The 21,575-nt window shown below is 41.8% G+C and overlaps 1 protein-coding gene across 5 annotated transcripts in view; it reads right to left on the reverse strand.

The window, feature by feature from the left end:
- The window catches only part of ap3b1a (adaptor related protein complex 3 subunit beta 1a), a 95,555-nt gene that overhangs the window by 54,096 nt on the left and 19,884 nt on the right, over positions 1-21,575 (reverse strand). For all 5 annotated transcript variants that reach the window (XM_031802369.1, XM_020458212.2, XM_020458211.2 and 2 more), the window contains exons 7-8: positions 2,222-2,404; positions 531-686 (exon numbers count right to left, since the gene is read on the reverse strand). In XM_031802369.1, the coding sequence (XP_031658229.1) occupies positions 531-686; positions 2,222-2,404 (339 nt within the window). The remainder of the gene's footprint in view (positions 1-530; positions 687-2,221; positions 2,405-21,575) is intronic.

Raw genomic sequence — 21,575 nt, forward strand, 5'->3', positions numbered from 1 at the left:
AAAGCTCCATATATCAAACAGCAAAGTAAGTAAAGTGCCATGTGTTTTAAAATGAGACGTGTCATTGAGAAGGTAACAGATAGCCGGAGTAAGGACTGAGGAGTCACATTTGGAAGAAGTGACGGTAAGTGTCGGTAAGATGGAGGGCCGCAGTGTGTTTTCTCTTGTAAAGACATAACATGTCACATTGTAATCAACACACTCATTTGGGACCATTTTTCCTCCTGCTCCTACACTGCCACATAGACCTTGAGTCTCCTGGGTGATGGAGCTCTGCTCACAATGTGCGTGTGTGTTACACGATGGGTGTGTTCCTGTGTAGCAGCAGCAGAATCAGTGGTGGCACGAAGTAACCTTGGTTCCAGAGACAGCATTGAGGAAGGAGTGAGAACTGAACCACACACTCAGACGCCTTCATCAAGGCTGCCTGTATCCCTCACAGCAGGTTGAAGAGCAGACACACCACTTACTTCTGTGTATGTGTATATTTCTATGTGTGTGCGCGTGTGTGTGTGCGGTGTTTGACTCACGGCAGTGTTTCTGCTCTGTAGTAGAGGCTTGGTGTTCCTGAGCAGCAGTCTGTGGTCAGGGTCCATCATGTAGGGCTTGGCCTCCGTCTCATCTCTAGTCTTTTCCTCATCAGACTCATAGAACGCCCTCTCATTGTGCTCATCAAACACACCGTCCTGAAACACACACACACATTACACATTTCATTTCACTCTGTTATTCACAGCACACACATTTACTTTCACTGTGAAACACAGCACACGCACAACCACCAGAAACGTCAATCTGATAACACATCAGCCACATCTTTACCACCAGGTGTCAACTCATCATATTCAAAGCCAGATGCAAACACACATCTAGACGTTGCTTGAAGATGAGCTGGACACATGTACAACAGGTAACGAAACTTTGCACACTGTGCTCACAAAATATCACAAGTTTTTTTTACTGTGCTAATTGCACATGTTTTGCCTTTCAACCTTGGTAAAGTTCTAACAATAAACAGCCACTGAGGACACGTTGTGTGTAGGGGTTCCCTTTCAAATCCTCATGTTCACACAATAACTGCAACGCTGGGTGAAAAAGAACTGAATATAGACTTACATTACCAACACATACTTACTGACAAATGTCTCCCAGTAGACAAAATGTCTAACTTTGTGATTTATTTACTGTAGGTTATATTTGACTCATCATATTGAAGAAATGAGTCTATTGGTCATTTACCTGAGACATGTCCTGGTTGGCTTTAAAGAGACATTCAAGACAAGCCATTATTTAAAGGGACAATCTGCAGTTGCTACATACATTGTTGGACTTAATTATTTGTACCCATTTATTCTTGAAGAATATAACTTATAAATGCCTCATCAGCTTAGTTCAACTGTCGTTGAATGCAAAATATAAGCCTGTTACTCAAAAATATAAGCCTGTTACTCCAATATATAAGCCTGTTACTCCAATATATAAGCCTGTTACTCCAATATATAAGCCTGTTACTCCAATATATAAGCCTGTTACTCCAATATATAAGCCTGTTACTCCAATATATAAACTCACTCCAATATATAAGCCTGTTACTCCAATATATAAGCCTGTTACTCCAATATATAAGCTCACTCCAAAATATAAGCCTGTTACTCCAATATATAAGCTCACTCCAAAATATAAGCCTGTTACTCCAATATATAAACTCACTCCAAAATATAAGCCTGTTACTCCAATACATAAGCTCACTCCAATATATAAGCTCACTCCAAAATATAAGCCTGTTACTCCAATATATAAACTCACTCCAATATATAAGCCTGTTACTCCAATACATAAACTCACTCCAAAATATAAGCCTGTTACTCCAATACATAAACTCACTCCAAAATATAAGCCTGTTACTCCAATACATAAACTCACTCCAAAATATAAGCCTGTTACTCCAATATTTGTAAACAAAGTAAATGTAAACAAAAACTATAATTTTGATATCATGGATTGTCAGTCCTTGCATACATAGCAGTCAATGAATTTGAGAGTGGTTACATTTCTCCAGGCCCATCGCTCAGCTTTTTACAGAAACAGGGAAACCGCTTTGTTACTGTTTTAACTGGTGAGTTCCACTTTAAATGATCACACCACATCTCACACTGTTCTTGTACAATCTTATAAACCATGTTTCCCCTTTGCTTCCTCTCCCCTTCCCTCCATCTCTCACCTCTTTCCAGGGGCTGGTGAACTGTGTCCTGGCGTAGCGTGTCAACATGGAGATGATGACCACCTGACCCCACTCCTCCACGTCCACTAGCAGGTTACAGAGTTTACGGTAGTTCTTATGGATCAGGTCAATACGGTCCGGACACACCTCCTCAAAGGCCATCACAACGCTGCCTGCTACCAACTAGAGGGCAGGAGGAGAGAGAGGAGGTGTGTTACTGTAGGGCTGGAGCAAAAGCCTCATTAACTCCAGAATCGGCATTGGAGACCTATGCTCTAGCCTGGGCACATCATAAGCCACCTTGGTTAGAAAGACTGTATTTCATGATCTAACAGAAATAATAAGGATGTACAGTTAGATTATAATAAACAAAAACTCAGGCACCACACAGGAGAATAACTGGGTAGAAAATTACAGCATTTTAAGTCTTCACTAAATTAATCTAACTTTTCATTGCCATGGGCTCCCGAATGGCACAGTGTTCTAAGGCAGTGCTAGAGGCGTCACTAGATTACCTGGTTCGATTCCAGGCTGTATCACAAACCCGGCCGTGATTGGGAGTACCATATGGCGGCGCACAATTGGCCCAGCATTGTTGTAAATAAGAATTTGTTCTTAACTGACTTGCCTAGTTAAATAAAAATAAATCAAATAAATCCATCACTAACATAACATTTCTCATAATTATTATTTCAGCTCATAACTAATTGAATGTTCTATTCATGAGACAAGAGAAAGGGGGAAGCGGGGGGATGGAAGGAGGGAGGAAGGGGAGGGGGGCAATCAAGTACATTTTATTGGGAGAAAAAAAATCAATTTGTCTGGTCCATGTTCTATCCCTATAGTGCTGCTGGCTGGCTGACTGGCTGGCTGACTGGCTGGCTGATTGACATGGCTATGTATTAATATGCAAACAGTTCCAACACAGAGAGACGAGGGGGAGAAGGAAGGAGATAGGGAGCAGAATTCGGTCTCTCTCATTACAACAGACGGGACCCTGGTGGCCACTGCGGAAACCCTGTACATTTACCCATCAGCCTCGCCATGCAGCTGTGTTGATTGTGTATGTGTTTGTGTGTGTATGTTTGAGGCCCTCTTACAACTGGGTAGCTAGAAAGCAAAGTGTTAATCATTCAACAATCTGGACAGCTTTAGAGAGAGTAGGCTGCTACGTGACTTTTAAAACTTTATACAATGGGTGTGTCTAACCCTGGATGTTGATTGGTTAAAATTGCTTTCCAGCAATTGTCTATGCCACAAGTTACCACCGGCTAAAGCTATGATGTTGAAATGCCTATTTATGCTGTTACATCTCACTGCGCAATCCACTGTCTCATCAGCCCAACCAGAAATGGTATAAACTTGAACTCCATTGTAAAAAGGATGTAGATATTATTTCCCATTTCTTTTAGACTAGCAATTGGTTTTCAATAACGGAGATGTGTATAAACCCTGTCTGTCTCTCTGACATTGGCAACATTGTTTCAATATTGAAATTCTATCTCCGGCTGTCCCATAGTAATGAATGTGAAGGGGTCAGGAAGAGACAGACAGGCAGGCAGATTTTCTCAGCCAGTAGAAATCATGAATTAGCATCATTTTATGGATATATACAAAGTCATTTCAATAGAAAACAGTTCAAATGAAACAAAATGCAGCTAGTTTGTAGTCTTTCCAGCTTCCGTTTGAAGTGATTGTGTTAGCTGTGTTGTTGGCTAGCTCCTCTGTCCTGAGGAGAGAGCACATTTTCTTTGCCAGGGGAAATCACACATCATTAGCTTATTGTTATGAGAAAACAGCTTAAACAAAGGCAAATGCAGCTACTTTGCTGTTATTCTGGCTGCACTGTAAGTTAGCCTTAGTTGACAAGTTAGCAAGCCAGGGATAAGAACATTTAAAACTAACGACTGGGTCACGTCTCTGACAACCGAACTGATAGAACAAACGAACGATCAGCCAACTGACTTGGCTAGCAACCCTAGATTTGTGTTGGGACTATATATTGTGGAAAGATGAAATAGTATGAATCAATTCATAAAAATAATTTGAATATGTTGGTAACCCATTCGTGCCAGCCCTGGAGTTCATCTCGGGCCTAACACCCATGACAATATATCCTCCAAAACCCAGCTTCCTGGGCATTATCACTTAAATAGAAAGGTGTGTGAGATAAAATGCATGTTTGGGAGCAGCCTAACTTTGCAACCACAAGTACGTTCTTCAACCAAAAACAAGCTGTTGTGTACAAAAACAACCATATGGACGAAATGAATCAAAACAGAGGCAAGGAACGTAACATTGTTTAAGCACTCAGTTTAACAAGCAATTAGGAAATCCACAGGCAATAAGAAAACTCATAAGCAGAGTTTAACAGAGCTTGTGGTTTACAATTGGAAAGCGGCCTAATTGGGTAGTGTGTGGTTTTTAATTGTTTTGCACAGTGTGCTTGGTCTCAGAACTAACAGATGCTGGATGTAAAGTTCCAACTCTGCAAACTTCATCTAGTTTAGAGACCTCATGTTGGAGTAAAGTACTGTCAGGACTTGAACAGGAACTTTGCGAGTGTAAGTGTGTATGTGTGTATCAGTGGATACACTGATGTTCCTAGTATCCCAGGCCTGTTGTGCTCCCTCCCCCTCTCTCAACTACCCCCATTAGACACAGCACCAAGGTAAACTACATGCACCATCAACAAAACAGACACCCCAATCTATGGAGCTGGCACCCATCCTCCCTCCTTCCTCTCCCCTTCACCCTCCCTCCTTCCTTGCCCCTTCTTCACCCTCCCTCCCTCATCCACCAACATATTATCTACACTGTGTGACAAGCCAGTAATGGAAAAATCACACTAAGCAAATGGTTCCTCTAATAATACATTTCCTATAAAATTATGAAGGGCCCAAACCGTTTCCTTGCATCTATTTTGTCATGAATTATAATTAGGGTGCCAGGTAGGTGCCAGGGAGGTGCCAGGGAGGTGCCAGGGAGGCAGCGAGTGCTGGGTCATCACACCAGAGACAACGCCTTGATTGATGGCATGGCGCAGGGTCGGTGGGCCTACCCTCCTTGCATTCTCTCTCTCCTCCCTCGCCTTTTCTCTTAAATTAATGGGTATCCCACCTAGCCCCTAATCATACCACACACACATCTCTGTTCTCATTTCAATTTTGCAGGGGGAAGCAGGGGGGTGGGATGGGAGGGATCGATCATTTATCTTGTAATGGCTGGATAATAGATCCATCACAGTAAAACAGCTGCACAACCTCCTGTGTTGTTTCTCTCGCAATAGCCCTTCTCTTCTCATTCTCTGTTTATACCATCCCCTCTTTAACCAGGGGTGTCACACACACATTTAGCCTAAAGGGGCAATCACTGTTCAGACCAACGTCAGGAAGGCCACTTATTGGCTCAATAACTAAAAGTGTATTATATTTTTTACACCTATACAGATTTATACTACTTACATCAAAATACCCCATTGTCTTAACAGCACAACTGGGAATTCACTTTTGTTTCTTCTGAGAATTCTAATTTTCACAACACCCAATCACCTAGAATAATCAAGGCTAGTTTTAGAGTACAATTTGGGTATGGATGGTAGGCCATAAACAGCTACCTAGCCACATGTCTGTCACCTCAGTGTTATACATTCCCTCATTAGGCTAATCACACCATGTAAAGGAATCTAGTTACGACAGATCTGAAATTCCAAATCTGAGCGTGAATGGAAATATCAGCTTAGGTGTTTACTTTCCTCTAGGGGAAAACGGCTTAGTCTGCAAAGAGCATTTTGTGACACATACATCAAATGCACTTGAAATACTGCTATGGGATCAACAGTCATAAAGCAGGTAATGTAAGACGCATGTCAAATATATCCAGAAGTGATTGTTATGACACTCCTAAGAGTGAATAAATCCAAATAGGATTACACTATGAATTAAAGACCAAAGGCAATACGATAGATCACCAACAAAAAGCAAAGAGACTAAACCGACAATAAATATGATAAAAAAAGCTCTGAAATTATTATAACAATCATAACATAAAAATACCCCTGAAAATACATTAGCATTCTTCTTTTTTAATCACAGCACTAGCACTTCTGTGACTGTGCCCTCTATCTCTCTCTGTCCCCAAGCCAGCCAGCCAGCCAGCCAGCCTCAGTGAGAATGTGTTACAATGGGGAGAAATCATCTATCTTCGTTAGTGAATGAAGCCAAATATGCTATGCATCTGGTCCTGGGCTCTCCAGCCCCCACTGGCCTTATTGCTACGGATTTGTTTATATAATGAGAAATGTATGCAATGAATACATAATTGAGAGGGGGAAGAGCGTGTATGGCCTGTATGTGGTCCTCTGTAGCTCAGTTGGTAGAGCATGGTGCTTACAACGCCAGAATAGTGGGTTCAATTCCTGGAACCACCCATATGTAAAACATGTATGCCCACATGATTAAGTCGCTTTGGATAAAAGTGTCTGCTAAAATGTTTTAAATGTACAGGGCATTCTATATGCTAACTTCAGCACGTGCACAATTGACATTTAAACAGCCTTGATAAGAGCATTTAGCTATGTATTTATGGTGACTTTCTGCGCTATCTATTATCCTAATAGGGGAAGGAGATGCTGTATTTGTGATGGGCTGGGCTGCTTTAAACACTGGAGTTGGAGAATGCCATTCAAGCTAATCTAGAAAAAATAACTTAACCGTAGAAAGCAAATTAAGGTGACACCAGCATCAGTGGGAGAATGCCTTTCTAAATGGAAAGTTACCTGGGAGAGTCTAAGGATGTGGGTTTAAGTGGGTGCTAACAAAGCATGGCATTGGTGAATGAGCTAAACTGAGGGGAGAGATGGCTAAAGATTGGGGGGACTGTTCTGTTGGACTGGAGCACCCTCTGGTGGCTGGATGGAATTACTGCACCTAGTGGTAGTAGTGACATCATGGATTTGGTTTCAATTAATTAAGAGAGAGGGACTGACTCTTGAACAGATATGATATCAAATAGAAGACACCCCATCTGATTTCAGACTGAATACAATATATTTAATCCATGCTTATTGCAATGCTGCTTTGTTCATTGCAGGTTTTTGTGAATGGAGACTTTCATTTTGGTTGCTATTTTAGTTTTAGTCTAAAAATACATTTGAGTCATTTCATCCTTTGTTATTGTTAGTTATTATCAGTCGACTAAAACTCGGGACAATTTTAGTCTAGTTTTAGTCACAGCCATTTTAGTCACAATGGTCAGGGCATTTTTTCTATTAAACAATTAATATTTAGGCTACCTCTAACTTCCATCATGTGGACATTCAGACAGCGTTGTCCAACTAGGCCTACTATCTCCTGGTATACCTTAGCTGGCAACATTGATATTGCGGTAGATTGCAGTTATAATTAACAATATAAGCTATAAAATCCTTGGCTACAGGTTAAACAATTTACAGCTCTGATTTTCTCCCCATCGTAACCGTCAAGGGGGCGAGTAAGCATTTGAGCTTTACAAAAATGCCAGAAGTATTACTGTAGTCCTACTACTAAACTAATATAATTAGTTTTTCCCCATAGGAAAAAAGCAACCACAACTCGCATTTGTGGACTGTGGCTCGAGAGCAGCGACACAGAGGAATGAATAATAGATCTTCTGATGTGATCAAAGCAAAAATACCTTACATGAAAGTAAGAGTAAACATTGTTTCTAGTTGAAGTTAGTTACAAGTCAAGTGTCCTGGCATCGAATCAGTTCAAAAGATTGACGAGTGACGGAAGTGACAGACTGGGAGCTGTGTGAGAGAGCAGGGCATATCAGCTCAATCAGACTGTGTAACTGAAAGATGTCAATTCTGCCAATGAGAGGATTGCATGAAATATTCTTCATGTATGCATGCTCGTGACTGGACAATATTCTTCATGTATGCATGCTCGTTACTGGACAATATTCTTCATGTATGCATGCTCGTGACTGGACAAAACAGATGAAAAGGAGCTTCATGTCAAATTAAATGTCCATTAATCTCACGTGGAATTCTCGTTTTCCCCCCCAGGGCATCTCGTCAACTTTATTTATTTATAGAGTTTCAGATATGAGAACAGAAAAACAGTACAACCTCCCCCATCCACCCCTCCCTCCACCGACAGGCTCTCCACATATTGTATTAATGGGGATCAGGTTAAGACTAACTTTTAAATCGGGACCCATGCAGTGAACCTGACCTTCTCCAGTGGCAAAGATGACATCACCTCCTTTACCCACTGCATAAAGGAGGGAGGCGTTGCTTTTTCCAGTGGAAGAGGACAAGGTGGCGAGCTAGCAGATGTGTGGTAGTAAAAAGGAGTGAACAGGTTTGGGTTAACAGTTGTATTACACACATGTGAGAATGCCCCCCCCCCAAAGAAAATGGGGTCCCAGAAGCCACTCAAATATTGGCATGACCAAAACATGTGTCCCACAGTCGCTGGACTCCGGTGGCATCTCAAACACTTGGGGTCAACATTTAGACATATTTTTGCCAATCTGTGATTTGCGTAATGGAGACGGTGCAAAACCTTCAACTGAATGAGCCCATGCCTTATGCAAAATGATGTGTGGATACGCTCAATACTATGTTGCCATATATCATCGGTAGCTCACCACCAATGTCTTGCTCCCATGCAGATTTTTTAAATTTGTTCTGTATTATGTTGTATAATCTGGAGATTGTGCCCTTCAGATATGGGTTAAGATCTAAGCACCTCTCGACTGGACACTTAGTAGGCTCCAGTGGAAATAAAGGGAAATGTTTTTTGGCAAAGCTGCGAGTTTGCAGGTATCTGAAAGTGGGTATTGGGAATATTATGGTCAACCCTCAAGAGTATCGAATGAGATGGATGTGGGTCACAAAAAAACACCAGACCATTCCTATGCCACAACTGGAATGCCTTGTCAATCTGTGATGCTGGGAAGAGATGATTAGATGTTCATGGGGAGAAGCCGCTTGCTTGTTTAAGGCTAAAGTGATGTCGGAATTGGGACCAGACTTTAAGGGAGTTCTTGACTATGGGATTCAAAACATGGGTGCCAATATTCATGGGTATCGAGGAGCACAAGAGCGAGACAGGAGAAGTTGGAAGGCTTGACAGTAACTCAATGATGGCCCAAGTTGGACCATCCTTGTTTTCAAATGTAGAAACCCAATAAACACATTTAGATATACCACCTTATGAAATCCTGCTTAATGTGCCCCAGGAGTGTTTTTAAGTTGTTTAAACAGAGCCTTGAATGAGCGTGTGACCTTTATCCCCAAATTAGTAAAGACCTGAAGCTCCACCTTAAATGGGAAATCGGCATACCCAATTCCTTCTGCTAACTGATTAATGAAGTGCCGTGGAAACTTACATAATTAGTCATGCTATCCCGTGTTTTACTGCTTAAAGAATAGTCTCTTGTTATATGCTAGTGTTTTTCCAACCTGATACAAACTTGTCTTGGTGTGACTTAGTCATAAGACTAGGCTTACAGCTAAGAAACGTTTGGGTGCAACGGCAGCATGTGAAATCCCGTGGGTTTACCATCTAAAGAAAGTCACATGTATGGAACCTTGCAGAAAGGAGTAAAATATAGTGTTTGTTGTTGTGAATAGACAGTTGAGCCCTCGGGCTATCAACCTTGTGCTATCTTAAATTTACACAGACAACGAATGACCTTTTTCACACTATCGGCTGACTGCCACGTATACAGAAAGGGGTTGTATGTATTTTCTCTATAAAAGCATTGAACCAGCACTGTTCGTTGAGCTTTCAACTATGCACCTGATGCTCTACCTTGACTCACAATTTTTGCTAATCTCATGGTAAAGTGCTGTTTGAAAGAATCTACAGTCTCTTCCCTTTGATGAGATATTCCACAATAAATTGGTGACAGTGGTGGGATACTAACTTCGCTTGCCGATTTCTCCCAGGAGATCGAGGTTAAACTGCGCGCAGGGGCTTTGTTAAACGTGGCTCAGGTTACCACACACTCCGACTACTAAAATGGAGCAGAGTGGGACCCACCTCGGACCTGCCAGGAGTGTCAGTGAGTAGATACGTCTTTCCGGACAGATAAGATAAATTCAGAGTGAGACAGATTTTTTTTTTAACATCGAAAATCCTGTTCTAAGAACAGGTTGTGCACATTATGTTGTTTGTTGTTGTAGAAAAGACACCCCTAGTTGTAGCAGAGTTATTTCTGAATAGGGAAAGTCCTAGAAGTCCCTGTTGAAGCAGGGTAACCCTGTAGGAGTAGGGGACATCTCCGATTGGGATCTTTTTGTTGAAGCATAAGTATTCTGGTTAGAGACAGGGGTTGTGTTTCTCTGCTGAAACAGAAAAGCAGCCATGGGATGATATGACACGGTTACGAGTTATGAGATTCCAGGGCACAATCCTGAGATAGAAAACATATTCCTGCAAAAAAAAAAAAAATAATAATAATATACTGTTCAAAAAAATAAAGGGAACACTTAAACAACACAATGTAACTCCAAGTCAATCACACTTCTGTGAAATCAAACTGTCCACTTAGGAAGCAACACTGATTGACAATACATTTCACATGCTGTTGTGCAAATGGAATAGACAACAGGTGGAAATTATAGGCAATTAGCAAGACATCCCCAATAAAGGAGTGGTTCTGCAGGTGGTGACTACAGACCACTTCTCAGTTCCTATGCTTCCTGGATGATGTTTTGGTCACTTTTGAATGCTGGCGGTGCTTTCACTCTAGTGGTAGCATGAGACGGAGTCTACAACCCCCACAAGTGGCTCAGGTAGTGCAGCTCATCCAGGATGGCACATCAATGCAAGCTGTGGCAAGAAGGTTTGCTGTGTCTGTCAGCGTAGTGTCCAGAGCATGGAGGAGCTACCAGGAGACAGGCCAGTACATCAGGAGACGTGGAGGAGACTGTAGGAGGGCAACAACCCAGCAGCAGGAGGTAGCGGTACCTCCGCCTTTGTGCAAGGAGGAGCAGGAGGAGCACTGCCAGAGCCCTGCAAAATGACCTCCAGCAGGCCACAAATGTGCATGTGTCTGCTCAAACGGTCAGAAACAGACTCCATGAGGGTGGTATGAGGGCCCGACGTCCACAGGTGGGGGTTGTGCTTACAGCCGAACACCGTGCAGGACGTTTGGCATTTGCCAGAGAACACCAAGATTGGCAAATTCTTCACAGATGAAAGCAGGTTCACACTGAGCAAGTGACAGACGTGACAGTCTGGAGACGCCGTGGAGAACGTTCTGCTGCCTGCAACATCCTCCAGCATGACCGGTTTGGCGGTGGGTCAGTCATGGTGTGTGGGGTGGCATTTCTTTGGGGGGCCGCACAGCCCTCCATGTGCTCGCCAGAGGTAGCCTGACTGCCATTAGGTACCGAGATGAGATCCTCAGACCCCTTGTGAGACCATATGCTGGTGCGGTTGGCCCTGGGTTCCTCCTAATGCAAGACAATGCTAGACCTCATGTGGCTGGAGTGTGTCAGCAGTTCCTGCAAGAGGAAGGCATTGATGCTATGGACTGGCCCGCCCGTTCCCCAGACCTGAATCCAATTGAGCACATCTGGGACATCATGTCTCGCTCCATCCACCAACGCCACGTTGCACCACAGACTGTCCAGGAGTTGGCGGATGCTTTATTCCAGGTCTGGGAGAAGATCCCTCAGGAGACCATCCGCCACCTCATCAGGAGCATGCCCAGGCGTTGTAGGGAGGTCATACAGGCACGTGGAGGCCACACACACTACTGAGCCTCATTTTGACTTGTTTTAAGGACATTACATCAAAGTTGGATCAGCCTGTAGTGTGGTTTTCCACTTTAATTTTGAGTGTGACTCCAAATCCAGACCTCCGTGGGTTGATACATTTGATTTCCTTTGATCATTTTTGTGTGATTTTGTTGTCAGCACATTCAACTATGTAAAGAAAGAAGTATATAATAAGAATATTTCATTCATTCAGATCTAGGATGTGTTATTTTAGTGTTCCATTTATTTTTTTGAGCAGTGTATATATATATACACACACTGTAAAATAAAATGAATCAGCGTACTGGTAAAACAGTTGGTTATGATAGGGAAACCAGCTATACATTTAAACCCTACACGGAAGTGTGCATCAGAACTACCATGTGGGTACAACATTTAAAATTACATAGAGAAATTATTTTGATGGAGGAGAAATTACTATTTTCAAATTATAAGAAAGGAAGACGTTCCTAACCAAATACCGTTTGTTTGTTTTTGTTTCCTGGCTGTGGTTATTTCTTTATTTTTTATTTAGCCAGGTAGGCTAGTTGAGAACAAGTTCTCATTTGCAACTGCGACCTGGCCAAGATAAAGCGTAGCAATTCTACACATACAACAACAGAGTTACACATGGAATAAACAAAACATACAGTCAATAATACAGTAGAACAACAGAAAACAAAAAGTCTATATACAGTGAGTGCAAATGAGGTAAGTTAAGGAAATAAATAGGCCACGGTGGCGAAGTAATTACAATATAGCAATTAAACACTGGAATGGTAGATCGGCAGAAGATGAATGTGCAGGTAGAGATACTGGGGTGCAAAGGAGCAAAATAAATAAATACCAGTATGGGGATGAGGTAGGTAGATAGATGGCTGTTTACAGATAGGCTATGTACAGGTGCAGTGATCTGTAAACTGCTCTGACAGCTGGTGCTTAAAGCTATTGAGGGAGATGGGAGTCTCCAGCTTCAGAGATTTTTGCAATTCGTTCCAGTCATGAGCAGCAGAGAACTGGAAGGAAAGACGACCAAAGGAGGAATTGGCTTTGGGGGTGACCAGTGAGATATATCTGCTGGAGCGTGTGCTACGAGTGGGTGCTGCTATGGTGACCAGTGAGCTGAGATAAGGCGGGGCTTTACCTAGCAGAGACTTGTAGATAACCTGTAGCCAGTGGGTTTGGTGACGAGTATGAAGCGAGGACCAACCAACGAGAGCGTACAGGTCGCAATGGTGGGTAGTGTATGGGGCTTTGGTAACAAAACGGGTGGCACTTTGATAGACTGCATCCAGTTTGTTGAGTAGAGTGTTGGAGGCTATTTTATAGATGACATCACCGAAGTCGAGGATCGGTAGGATGGTCAGTTTTACGAGGGTATGTTTGGCAGCATGAGTGAAGGATGCTTTGTTGCGATATAGGAAGCCGGTTCTAGATTTGGGGCGGCAGGGTAGCCTAGTGGTTAGAACGTTGGACTAGTAACCGGAAGGTTGCAAGTTCAAACCCCCGAGCTGACAAGGTACAAATCTGTCGTTCTGCCCCTGAACAGGCAGTTAATCCACTGTTCCTAGGCCATCATTGAAAATAAGAATTTGTTCTTAACGGACTTGCCTAGTTAAATAAAAGGTAAAAAAATATATATAATAATTTTGGATTGGAGATGCTTAATGTGAGTCTGGAAGGAGAGTTCAGTCTAACCAGACACCCAGGTATTTGTAGTTGTCCACGTATTCTAAGTCAGAGCCGTCCAGAGTAGTGATGCTGGACGGGCGAGCAGGTTCCGGGCAGTGATCGATTGAAAATCACTTGCGTTTAAGAGCAGTTGGGGGCCACGGAAGGAGAGTTGTATGGCATTGAAGCTCGTCTGGAGGTTAGTTAACACAGTGTCCAAGGAGGGGCCAGAAGTATACAGAATGGTGTCGTCTACATAGAGGTGGATCAGAGAATCACCAGCAGCAAGAGCAACATCATTGATGTATACAGAAAAGAGAGTCGTCCCGAGAATTGAACCCTGTGGCACACCCATAGAGACTGTCAGAGGTCCGGACAACATGCCCTCCGATTTGACACACTGAACTCTATCAGAGAAGTAGATGGTAAACCAGGCGAGGCAATTATTTGAGAAACCAAGGCTGTCGAGTCTGCCAATAAGAATGTTGTGATTGACAGAGTCGAAAGCCTTGGCAAGGTCGATGAATACGGCTGCACAGTAATGTCTCTTATCGATGGCGGTTATGAAGTCGTTTAGAACCTTGAGCGTGGCTGAGGTGCACCCATGACCAGCTCTGAAACCAGATTGCATAGCGGAGAAGGTATGGTGGGATTCGAAATGGTCAGTAATCTGTTTGTTAACTTGGCTTTCGAAGACCTTAGAAAGACAGGGTAGGACAGATATAGGTCTGTAGCAGTTTGGGTCTAGAGTGTCTCCCCCTTTGAAGAGGGTGATGACCCTTGGCAGCTTTCCAATCTTTGGGAATCTCAGATGATACGAAAGAGAGGTTGAACAGGCTAGTAATAGGGGTTGCAACAATTTTGGCAGATAATTTTAGAAAGAGAGGGTCCAGATTGTCTAGCCCGGCTGATTATAGTAGGGGTCCAGATTTTGCAGCTCTTTCAGAACATCAACTATCTGGATTTGGGTAAAGGAGAAATGGTGGGGGCTTTGGCGGGTTGCTGTGGAGGGTGCCGGGCAGTTAACCGGGGTAGGGGTAGCCATGTGGAAAGCAGTGGAGTGAACCAAGGACTATATCTATTCCTAGTTCTACATTTTTTGATAGGGGCATGCTTATTTAAGATGGTGAGGAAGGCACTTTTAAAGAATAGCCAGGCATCATCTACTGACGGGATGAGGTCAATGTCATTCCAGGATACCCCGGCCAGGTCGATTAGAAAGGCATGCTCGCAGAAGTGTTTCAGGGAGCGTTTGACAGTGGTGAGGGGTGGTCGTTTGGTCGCAGACCCATTACGGATGCAGGCAATGAGGCAGTGATCGCTGAGATCTTGATTGAAAACAGCAGAGGTGTATTTGGAGGGCGAATTAGTTAGGATGACATCTATGAGGGTGTCCGTGTTTACTGATTTGGGGTTGTACCTGGTAGGTTCATTGATAATTTGTGTGAGATTGAGGGCATCAAGCTTAGTTTGTAGGATGGCCGGGGTGTTAAGCATGTCCCAGTTTAGGTCACCTAGTAGCACGAGCTCAGAAGATAGATGGGGGGCAATCAATTCACATATGGTATCGAGGGCACAGCTGGGGGCAGAGGGAGGTCTATAGCAAGCGGCAACAGTGAGAGACTTGTTTCTGGAAAGGTGAATTTTTAGAAGTAGAAGGTCAAATTGTTTGGGTACAGACCTGGATAGTAGGACAGAACTCTGCAGGCTATATTTGCAGTAGATTGCAACACAGCCCCCTTTGGCAGTTCTATCTTGGCGGAAAACGTTATAGTTAGCAATGGAGATTTCAGGGTTTTTAGTGGTTTTCCTAAGCCAGGATTCAGACACGGCTAAGACATCTGGGTTCGCAGAGTGTGCTAAAGCAGTGAGTAAAACAAACTTAGGGAGTAGGCTTCTAATGTTAACATGCATGAAACCAATGCTTTTACGTTTACAGAAGTCAACAAATGAGAGCACCTGGGGGGTGGGAGTGGAGCTAGGCACTGCAGGACCTGGATTAACCGCCACATCACCAGAGGAACAGAGGAGAAGTAGGATAAGGGTACGGCTAAAGACTATTCGAACTGGCCGTCTAGCACGTTCAGAACAGAGAGTAAAAGGAGCAGGTTTCTGGGCACGATAGCATAGATTCAAGGCATAGTGTACAGACAAAGGTAAGGTAGGATGTGAGTACATTGGAGGTAAACCTAGGCATTGAGTAATGAAGAGAGAGATAGTCTCTAGAGATGTTTAAACCAGGTGATGTCATCGCATATGTAGGAGGTGGAACAACATGGTTGGTTAAGGCATATTGAGCAGTAAGACAGTAATCACTAACCAGGACAGTAATGGACAAGGCATATTGATATTAGAGAGAGGCATGCGTAGCCAAGTGAACATATGGGTCCAGTGAGTGATTGGGCTGGCTGGGGACACGGCGATTCAGACAGTTAGCAGGCTAACAAGCTTCTAGTTAGTAGGCCGGGGCTAAACAAGCTAGCAGCTAGTAGACCGGGGCAAGCTAGCAGTTAGCAGGCCGGGTTAGCAAGTGAGTGTATTGACGAGAGATTTATATTATGAACGGACGATGGACTCTATCAGCCAAACTGGCTGCACTGTGTGATTGAATAAAGGAACACATTCTCCAGTAGTAAATTGGCAGATGTTCCAGTATTGGTTCTAATACAAGGTATCAAAACCTTTACCAATTAAAAAGCACAAATACCATAACTACTCTCCAGAGAGGTGGGTATCACTACCTTAGAAAATTGTTAAATTGGCATATATTAGAGCAGTGAGTGATTAAATCTAGAACACTCTGGCCACGGTCAGGAAGAGGAAACCTATAGCAAAGCCATAGAGGTACTAGAAGAGCAAGAGCATTCAACCAATTTGGCTAGAATATGGTGAGAAGAAATCTAAATTACGGATAAAATTGGGCCGCATTTCCCTGCTGACGGAAAATTCCAATATAATAAAGAATTCAGATGCTATTGTGAGTTGGCACAATGACATTAAATGAAAGTCTAAGGCTCAATACATCAGCGTTTTGATGTCACCGTTCTATCGGCAGAGGAGAAAGCAATCGCTAGAACCAACAGTAGTAATATTTGTACTCAGCATAACCGCTCTATTTGTGAAGTAAATTGAGTATGTAGTATGCTGATTTGTCATAAATACAAATTCATTGCTTTAACTAATTATGGCAAATGTAAAGAAAATGTTATAAGGTAATGACTTTTCAAATCAAGTTGCGTTAAACGTTATGTTGGCTGACAAATTTGTTGGTTACGCTATCCTTATGAACCGCATAGCATATCATTGCATCGAACTTGCTAGTAGATTAACTATATGCTATTCAACTACCCAACGTTTATTGACTTGATTATTCACATCATTCTCAGCTTAGCTAAATGGTATAGTTGTTGTGCGTTCTCAATGGACATTATTAGATATGGTGCTTTGTAAATTCCCTCTGGCTATTTGTTCGGATGTGAGAACACTCTTTTCTGAATGTACCAGAGCGCAGAATAACTGATGAATGTACGAATGGTCAACACCGGTTGAATATGGCCGGTGTCAGTAAACATCAAGGAAAGAATGTAATTAAATTGTTGCCAGCAGCACAGTTAGTCACCAACGCATTGGATAACATGACAAAAGCCTAACCAGCTCTGCTAGGGTGAGTAAATTGTCAAAGTGAGGATGTGTTCTCTTATTTGTGTCTGGAAGTAGCAAGCAAGCTAGCCAACTTTAGCCAGTTATCTTGGGTGATTGACAGCCTTTGAGGTCAGAGAGCTTGGATCAACACTGCTCCTTGGCCAGAGCGGACAGTATGCGCTCTAAACAGTCCGAATTTCCAAAACACACAAAGTAGTAAAATGTCGAACTATTATTTGTTATGCTAACGAGCTAGCAAGAGGCTGCATAGCAACAGCATCAACTTCTGGTAGACATGCAAAGCTCAACATAAAGGTAACAATATACTAAAATTAACTAATAGTATACACAGTATGAAGTACAGTTGAAGTCGGAAGTTTACATACACTTAGGTTGGAGTCATCAAAACTTGTTTTTCAACCACTCCGCAAATTTCTTGTTAACAAACTAAAGTTTTGGCAAGTCGGAAAGGACATCTACTTTGTGCATGACAAGTAATTTTCCCAACAATTGTTTACAGACAGATTATTTCACTTATAATTCACTGTATCACAATTCCAGTGGGTCAGAAGTTTACATACACTAAGTTGACTGTGCCTTTAAACAGCTTGGAAAATTCTAGAAAATGATGTCATGGCTTTAGAAGCTTCTGATAGGCTAATTGACATCATTTGAGTCAATTGGAGGTGTACCTGTGGATGTATTTCAAGGCCTACCTTCAAACTCAGTGCCTCTGCTTGACATCATGGGAAAATCAAAAGAAATCAGCCAAGACCTCAGAAATCAAATTGGATACCTCTGCAAGTCTGGTTCATCCTTGGGAGCAATTTCCAAACACCTGAAGGTACCACGTTCATCTGTACAAACAATAGTATGCAAGTATAAACACCATGGGACCAAAACTGCCATCATACCGCTCAGGAAGGAGACGCATTCTGTCTCCTAGAGATGAACGTACTTTGGTTAGAAAAGTGCAAATCAATCCCAGAACAGCAGCAAAGGACCTTGTGCTGGAGGAAACTGGTACAAAAGTATCTATATCCACAGTAAAACAAGTCTTATATCGACAGAAGCTGATGAAAGGCCGCTCAGCAAGGAAGATGCCACTGCTCCAAAACCGCCATAAAAAGCCAGACTACGGTTTGCAACTGCACATGAGGACAAAGATTGTACTTTTTGGAGAAATGTCCTCTGGTCTGATGAAACAAAAATAGAACTGTTTTGCCATAAGGACCATCATTATGTTTGGAGGAAAAAGGGAGAGGCTTGCAAGCCGAAGAACACCATCCCAACTGTGAAGCAAAGGGGTGGCAGCATCGTGTTGTGGGGGTGCTTTGCTGCAGGAGGGACTGGTGCACTTCACAAAATAGATGGCATCATGAGGTAGGAAAATCATGTGGATATATTGAAGCAACATCTCAAGACATCAGTCAGGAAGTTAAAGCTTGGTCGCAAATGGGCCTTCCAAATGGACAATGACCCCAAGCATATATCCAAAGTTGTGGCAAAATAGACAACAACAAAGTCAAGGTATTGGAGTTGCCATCACAAAGCCCGGACCTCAATCGTATAGAAAATGTGTGGGTACAACTGAAAAAGCGTGTGCGAGCAAGAAGGCCTACAAACCTGACTCAGTTACACCAGCTCTGTCAAAAGGAATAGGCCAAAATTCAGCCAACTTATTGTGGGAAGCTTGTGGAAGGCTACCCGAAACGTTTGACCCAAGTTAAACAATTTAAACGCAATGCTACCAAATACTAATTGAGTGTATGTAATCTTCTGACCCACTTGGAACGTGATGAAAAAAAATCTAAGCTGAAATAAATAATTCTCCCTACTATTATTTTGACATTTCACATTCTTAAAGTGGTGATCCTAACAACCTAAGACAGGGAATTTGTACTATGATTAAATGTCAGGAATTGTGAACGTATTGAAACATATTTGGCTAAGGTGTATGTAGACTTCCAACTTCAACTGTATATTCTCATTAAGCATGTAGTATAGAGAAAATTAGTATGGGTATTTGAACACAGCTTGGGTATGTGAGTATATTGATAGAAAATGTAAGTCTGCTTTGATGGCAGGTTGAAACCTGTTATCAGCATGGATATTGCGGGGATAGCAGAAAAATACCAAAGCGTAGCTTCTGGGGAAATTAGTCAATCGAAAAGTGAGTGTAGGGCAATATTTGTTACATTTATGACGGGAAAGTATAGGGAATACACTTACCCTAACCAATGAAACTATAAACGCTTATGGGATTTTCCCAGTCTGGTTAATACATTTAAATATATATTTTTATTTCTCCACCGTAAGAGTTTACATGGAATGTAGACATAACTTGTAACGATGGAAAAAAACAAATGAGGGTTTCCATCAAATTAAAAATCATTGCGGAGTAAATGTGATTTCATTATGTCGCAAAGGAAAATATAATCTGCTTTTATTGACCTTGCCAGATCCGTTTTCAAATCAATGAATGTTGATTTAACTCGTTGACTGCTAAAACTTTGCAGAGATTGCAGATGTGAAATATTTGCAATGAAACACTTGGATTAACTTTCAGGCTATTTTCTGGGAAAATTGTGTCATTATTATGTGCCAGATGTTAAGACTACAAACCATTATAATAGGGTTATTTGCGGGATATACTGGTCATTTCAATAGCATTGGGTCTATGTTACTGACTGAATGGAAGTTGTGGGGCAGAAAGAGGCTCAAGTATTGTGAACTATTTAAACTCCCATCGAAATGTATATTTGTCCTAAGGAATTGGCGGGTGTATTTTGTGGATTTGGCAAATCACATGTTCATCTTTTAATAATAGACATTTAATAAGTGTGAAGCAGAAATGGAATATCCTATAGAGGTTGGTATTAAAAATAGAGTAATATTGTTTGGGTAGACAAATTAAAACAATGCCTTGTAATAATGTGAATGGAAATATGTTACTGGTTTTTGGATAGTCTGGATAGCCATGTTTAAGTCCGTGGGTGAAAGCGTGTCATACTTGCTGGGCTATATCAAGCTGTAAGGGACACAGTTGGACAATTGAAACAGAGGTCTGAATCGTTAAATCGGAAACGTTCTTTGACAGTTTCTGGTTTTTGTTGCTCAGTTTTGTAGTTTAGGTAACACCATTGAATTTGAGCAGGAAGGTAATGTCATTTAAAACAATAATCTGTTTCCATTACATGGAACAGTGGCAAGTATCTAAAGTCAATGTTTTAGTACTGAACATTTAGCTGATGAATATTGAGCTGATGGTGCCAACTTTTTGAAGGGCCTAGATTTGTTAAAATAGGTTTTATTTTGACTAAATTAATGCAACAGGTTAGACTGATAGGATTACCAGAAAGGAGCTCTGAGATTGTTTACTTTAGAAGGTGTGTCTATTCTTCATAATGGGACACTATATTATCTGATATTGTTTGAGTAGGATTCTTTCTTCCAGGACTGATGGAAGTCCACTACAGTATATATGTTAAGGGGAGCTCCCACATTAAATAAGGCCTGGGAAATGTTGTTTGTTTTTACCCTACATCATGAATGTTTGTTCATGTTTCAATACCATGTCTGATTTATAGTGTGGGATTATTTTATTTGGTTTCAGTGGGTTTTTCATGGGTTCGAGCCGAGGTATCTTGAAAGGGGTACACACAAATGGAATTTTCTGAAGTTTTGAACATGTACTCTTTTGAAAAGGAATGTACTGAATAAACTGCAACCTGGGCTATGAAATGTTTGACTGTTTTTAAATAATTAATCTAATACAGAAAGAAACACTTATTTGAAGGGTTTGAATGACCTCTGACCTCTGTCCTAACTTTCTAGTGTGGTTTGATCGCCCTCACTGGAAAGCCGAGAGATGGTTTGTTGATGATTTAAGGTAATTTGTAATACTGATTTGAAGGTCATTTATAATACTGATAATTATGGAGAAGTTTCTAATTAATAGTTATATGTGTAATTCGGACCACGAGAAGGATAGAACTGTCTCTGGTCTATTTTTATATTCCTTGAATCAAGTTGTGGGTACAATTTTTTTCTTTATGGAGTTATTATGGGTAGTGAATCTAATTAGATTTTGTTATTTTAATTTGTTTTCATTCTTAACCAGTAGTGTTGGTTTTTTTACGTGTCAAAATGGGGAAATTTGAGGTTTTTGGATTACGTTTACACACCTTGAGTGATATGTCAGGATGTATTGAGTGATATGTCAGGATGTATTGAGTGATATGTCAGGATGTATTGAGTGATATGTCAGGATGTATTGAG

The sequence above is a fragment of the Oncorhynchus kisutch genome, linkage group LG23 (genome assembly GCF_002021735.2).
Source record: "Oncorhynchus kisutch isolate 150728-3 linkage group LG23, Okis_V2, whole genome shotgun sequence".
Taxonomy (NCBI): Eukaryota; Metazoa; Chordata; class Actinopteri; order Salmoniformes; family Salmonidae; genus Oncorhynchus; species Oncorhynchus kisutch.